Genomic DNA, 6,226 nt, shown 5'->3' on the forward strand with positions numbered 1-6,226 from the left:
GTGCAAAATATACATGTTTGTGTAATACATTAGAACACTTATTATTTGTAGTAGTATAATTGCTTAATGCACTTTAATTGTTTGTTTTGTAGATGTGTTTTGCGGTTTATTTTGCACTATTTTTAATTTCTTTTTCACTTAATTGCTTATTTAGAATTTGATTTATATTCACGTGTAGAATGTTTCCAGCCATTTACTTTACTAACGAGGTGCCACGTTAACTAGCTAGAGAAATGAACAACACCTGCTGTTAATGATAGGTGGGGTGTAAAAGACGGGATAAAACATTGAGAGAAGGGTTCCACCATACAATGGGAGGGAAGAGATTGTTTTAAAAATGAAACCAAGCACCAGTTATAGAGAATTGTTTTAAAGAAAGATCGCAGCAGACGAGCATTTTTTAAGCATGTTTTCCTGATATTGAGCATTTGATTTTACTAGGACTTTGCCGCACCTTCTTTTAAACGCGTTATCTGGTTCTTGCTGAGCTTGCCAAAAGGTGCATGCTGAAGCGGATTGTCTCTGGGTTAAACTGCCTGCTCCAGCTGGGTTTAGCGCAGACTTGTTGCATCTACAAAGGATTAAATTAGCGGGACAGTGCTTGGGAGTGTTTTTCCTTGGACACCCTACTTCGGCTGAATGTGGCTTCCTAAAGTAGTTGCTGAATCTGAGAGATGGGGAAGTTCCAGCTACATAGATACCTGGCTAAGTATTTAAAACTAAATGCTGCTGTATCGTTTTGATTGAACAAAAGGTTTCATAATTGTAGGTCTTGATATATTCCTCCTGATTGCCTGTTTGTAATTTTGAGATTATAATTAACGGACTGGGTTTCAGGGAGCCTTTTACTGTTTGAATTTTATTAGTTTATTGTTTTAACGGTCTTTAGTATTTTAACTGGGGACTACATTAGTTGGTGTTGCTCGTTATAAATAATAAATTGTGCTTGGTGTCTTGGGGACAAAGTATGTGCATTAAAAGTACATAAGCCAAAAGTATAGTTGAGGATTTGGTGCTACCTCATTCTAAAGGAGAAATAAATGTTTTGCTGGCTGTTTAAGGTCAGTGCAGACCTGGTTCAAGACTTGTAAGCACTAGAGTGTATTGAGTAGTTTTATTTTTTCAATTTTTCCTGTTTTCTGTATCAATAAATATTGTTATTATGCTACCACAGTATGCTTTGTCATCTTTTGGGATGATAATCTGTGTAATGTGCAACTCCCTTACCAATTTTTCCAAATGGAAAGAACCTGTGTGGGCCAGTTTAAATTGACTTCTCATTTAGTTGTCCCATCATGACTGGTACTGATGTAGTCAGACTATAACTACGTTGGCCACCAAAAAAATTTACTTGGCCACTATGCTTTGAAAGCTAGTGGCCAAATGGCCATCAGCATACACAGTGATTCGTCCCACCCTGATTAGAAGTAATAAAACAGCAGTCAGGTTTTTAGACTGTTTTACATGGCCAACAACTTAAATAGTGTTATGCTGAAAATAGTGGGTATGGATCCACAATCCACTACTCAATTTTGCACTACTATTTATTATGAAAAGTAAACAAAACATTTAGGCTTGTTACAGTTCATTACTCAGGTCTGTGATAATCTTTTGGGTAACACCTTAAATCAGGTGTCTAATCACACTGCAGTTGCAATGTATTAGCATGTGGCTGTATTACAACCACATGTGTAAACACAATGCAATGCATTTTGGAATAACATGCAATTTGCATTGTTATCACACAGTGTGACTGTTATGCTAATATGAAGTATTATCATCTTTTGTAAATGATCCTGTCCTCAAAATGAAGATTATGGTATAGAGCATTGTGTGCATGCTGATACAGTACAGTTACATACAGGGAGACAACCACAGAGCATAAAATTGAACAAGGCAGTGCTTCTTTGAAATGGAACATTCACTTTGGTCATTCCATCCTACACCTCTATGGGTGGTTGCATCAGTCACTCTTTCTCAACTTATTTGGCTTTACAGTAAATATAATTGATGAAACAATAGGTCATTGTAACCTTGTCAAATGTTGTTTCATTTAAGTCACAGCAAGCTAAGGTAGTATACATACTTTAGGTTAAAGATTATTTATAAGAACTATGCAAGCGTCTAATTAAATAATACTTACAAAACAGTGCATGTTGATCGTTGATGATCAAATTAATATAATAACCACATCAGGTTCTACTCAATTATTATTATTTTTGTTTGCCAAAACAAAACTCAAGTCTAGTAAAACGGTCACTTCGCAAGCCCATACAATAAGTATCGAAGTAGCAACAACACACAGCTTATTGTTTGGCTGGTAATATCTGCAGCATTTTGTTACCACTGTGGCATATTTCTGTGATGTATTATTTCTGTGAAAGTGTCCCCAAAAGTAAACTTTCAAACCATTAAGTAAACATTTTCCAGTATTGTATCAGTAACACATATCAACTGCACGGCTCTTGAACCAGTTCTGTGAAGTTACAAATTGGTTCAATTAGACATTTTAGAGAACAGCAGGTCATAGTAACCTGGTCAACTGTCTTGTCACTTAAGTCATGGCAAGCTAAGGGAATGTACATACTTTAGGTTAAAGATGAGTTATGAGCAATAAGTACACTGTGTTAAAAATGTCATGTTTTTTGTATGTGTAAGTCAGATAGTGACATAAAGAGTGGCCACTATATGCTAATCTTAATTCATATGAAGAAGCACTCATTTAAAAATTGCCATTGGTTATTTAATGGATCCCTCAGTAAAAGAGTTTCCAGTAACACACTGAAAAACATGCCTGACCTTATTCTAATGATGGATATCATGCCCCTTAAGTTAATTGAAGTCGTTCCCAAGATAGTGTAAGTCTCGACATGACTACTAAACTAGACCGCTTATAAAGAGTTTTCCCATTTTGCATCCTGCATTAATTGAAGCCACTCCCTGAGCCAATGCAGCAGTGACTGGAAAGAGACCTGTGAATGATATATCTGTCAATGGCACTAAATTTCAAATTGTTCCCCAGGGACAGATTTAAAATGAATTATGCATATTAAGTACGCTGGTCTGCTTTGTTGTGAGGACATTTGTCCACTGGAATCTTGGCTGCAGATTCAAGAAGTATTATGTGGTGACTTGCAAAGGCTTTACAAACTAGACAGATTAATAAAAACCACTGGTGCTAGTACAATCCTAAACAGTTAAACTGGAAATCTCCCATGTAAAAGTTTCAAATTCATGTCCAGTGACACTTTTGGAACTACATTTGGTCCCTTGCCCAACAGAAACAATATGGATTGGAGGAAGGTGGCTTCCTTTTTTTTTTTTTTTTTTAGGCCTATCACACTTATTGAATACTAAAATGTGTCCCTTAAGAAGTGTTTGGATATCCCTACAACATAGTTACCAGTGAGTAAGTATGAATATGTGGTTATTTGTTCACTTAACTCACTCACTGTCAGATACTAAATCAAGTTATCAAACATTTGTCTTCTAGACTTTGTTTTTTATAGTTCTTTTTGAAATTGTTCTTTTGAAAACACGGTCAGTTACGGTATTGCACCGACTATGACAGATGCTTTCCATTCCTGGTTCAGTGTATTTTTGCACAGGTATTTTAAATGTATTCTGAGATACCTGAAGGTAAAATAGATCAGTCAGTGGCTTATGTATATTCATACAAATGTAATCATCTCACCTTAATACACAGGCATAAAGGCCAATGTCTTGTAATTCTGCAGGTCGAAACCATATTGAATCCTCTTCTTTACTCATTCTAACACCATCAAAAGGTATGGGTTCTTCAAAGTCCCCGTGCCCAGTGCTCTTGTACCACATCAGACTCAGTCCTGCACTCTGAGCTAATGTGTAGTTTGCTCTGATATATCCATAAAATAAAGCACATTTAATTCGTACAGGTTCACCGAAAAGCACTTTGTATTTCATGTAGTCCACAGACCAATCCGTGCATCCGTCAGCTGCAAAAGAAAAGGAAAAAAAAAACAGAAATAAATATACTACAGAAGACAAGGACAAGAATTATACTGGTTACTATGTGCTCAAGTAAAATTGGATGACATTAAAATCTTTCAACATCAGCGTTGTGTAATGTTTTCATGGAATGTACACCCTGAAGCTGAAATAAAAATGTCAAAACTTGGTATTTGGTTCTAAGATTAACGATTAGCTTGGTATCACTTGGCCATGTTGCTGGAAAACACTGCTGACTGTACTAGATTTGTTCAATATTACAGTGTGTGTGTGTGTGTGTGTGTATATATATATATATATATATATATATATATATATATATAGATATATATATATATATCATATAATATAAAACATCATAATAATAATAATAATAATATATTTTATTTTATACGGTGACTTTCATAGTGGACCACCATCACAAAGCACTTTACAGAGGTAGGCTGTGAACTGTGCATTATATCACTAGCAATAGGGCATTGATTTAACATCTCAGCCGCACGATGGAGCACAAGGAGGTTAAGTTACTTGCTCAGGGTCACACAGTGAGTCAGTCAGTGGCAGAGGTGGGACTTAAACTAGTGATCTTCTGGTTTCAAGCCCTGGACTTTAACCACAGGACCACCCTGCCTCCTCACTGATACAAATGTTTTATTTTTATTATTTTGCACTTTAATTCAGTGTACACCAGAACTAATGCACACTATAGTGTTAACACATGCTGTTTAATTGTTGCAAGACTAGGTATCAGTAATGACATCTTTCTTGCAAACTCTGTCTACTTAAAAAGCTATCGAGATACAAACAATGATGCGTTAAATCAGTGAAAATCACTTATATGAGGAAACAATGAATAAAGACTAACAAACATAAAGTAACCTGCATTAATATTCACGTATCAGTTTATTAAATTTAAAAAGGTTCACAAGTCACTTGGCATCAATGACTTAAAAACGTGAACTGTTTTAAGACATGTACATACATCTTTATTATAATGGAATTACACTTTGAGTTGTGTAGTGTAATTGATATCAACTACATATCCAAGCATAGATCAGGTAACCAATTAAAAATCTCAAAGGAAACCAAGAAAGGTGATGGGCTTTGTGATTTAATTATTATATAATTAAGAGTGCAATACAAATAAACCTGCTGCCCACACCAGTTAATTGCATATTAGGTACCATTGGGAACAATGTAAAACAGAAAATGTTTATTTTTTTTATTTTTTTAAATTTTTTAACAAATAGAATTTACAACAACAGACAAAGCCACTGCTGGCTTTGCTTTAATGAAGTTTAACAGAAAAACAACTTTTTAAAATGTGTTTGGTTTCTAAATGCACGTTTTCAATGCAAAAACCTAAAATAAATAGTCAAGTGCCTACCGTAAAAACAAAAATATAAGTCGTACAGGTGTATAAATGCCCCCCCTTTGAAACAACAATTTCAGGACAAAGCCTATAGATCACATCAGTGTATAAATCACTCCTCCCTTTTTAGGACCCCCTAAAAATACCTAGAAAATAGACTTATACAAAGGTTTTTACGTGATCAGAATTAATTCTAATTCTATCTGGGTTTATACATTTTATTCAGTCAATTACTATAAACCTCAGTGTTTAGATCTTTTTTTTTTTAAAAAAATAGGTAGAAATACCATAAAAAGGTCAGAAGAGTATTAGCCCTACCTAACTGCTTGCATGTATTATCATGCCACAAGGAGTTGAGCATTTATCTTTGCATGCTACCAAATTGAATGCATGGCAAGAAATAGTCTGCAATTACAACTTTTGTGGAAGACGTATTATAGAACCACCTTTGGGATTCACAATGCTGAGACATGCCAATCATTGTTTATTATGTGAAAACGGATGGGATTACAGAGTCTTGTCCTATAATTAAGACTCCAAATGACTGTAGAAACAGCTGCAAGACATCTTTATAGCGGACTATTATAGAACCAATACAACCACATTCTTCTTGTGTGTGTGTGTGTGTATGTTGTTTTTTTTTTTTATTTGGGGGGGGGGGGGGGGGGGGGGGGGGGGGGGGGGGGTGCTCAAACAGCCGCTGATTTCACGAGGAAATGGATTCAATATTTTGATCACACAACATGCAGTATAAACTAATACTGTGGTGCATATTGTAAACATTAAACATTACTGGCATATTTGTATATTTGTGGTAGGCGTTGGGGAAACAAGCTCTTAGGAGTGCAGCCGGAACATTTCAGGGAA

General features: G+C 35.4%; 1 protein-coding gene across 1 annotated transcript in view; it reads right to left on the bottom strand.

The window, feature by feature from the left end:
- Positions 1–4,096, bottom strand: part of LOC121327547 (interleukin-1 receptor accessory protein-like 1) — a 109,747-nt gene extending 105,651 nt beyond the window's left edge. Inside the window, exon 1 of the mRNA XM_041271620.1 lies at positions 3,695–4,096. Coding sequence (XP_041127554.1) covers positions 3,695–3,942 — 248 coding nt within the window. The 5' untranslated portion in view covers positions 3,943–4,096. The remainder of the gene's footprint in view (positions 1–3,694) is intronic.
- Positions 4,097–6,226: the final 2,130 nt, after the last annotated feature.

This window comes from Polyodon spathula, chromosome 15 (genome assembly GCF_017654505.1).
Source record: "Polyodon spathula isolate WHYD16114869_AA chromosome 15, ASM1765450v1, whole genome shotgun sequence".
Lineage (NCBI taxonomy): Eukaryota > Metazoa > Chordata > Actinopteri > Acipenseriformes > Polyodontidae > Polyodon > Polyodon spathula.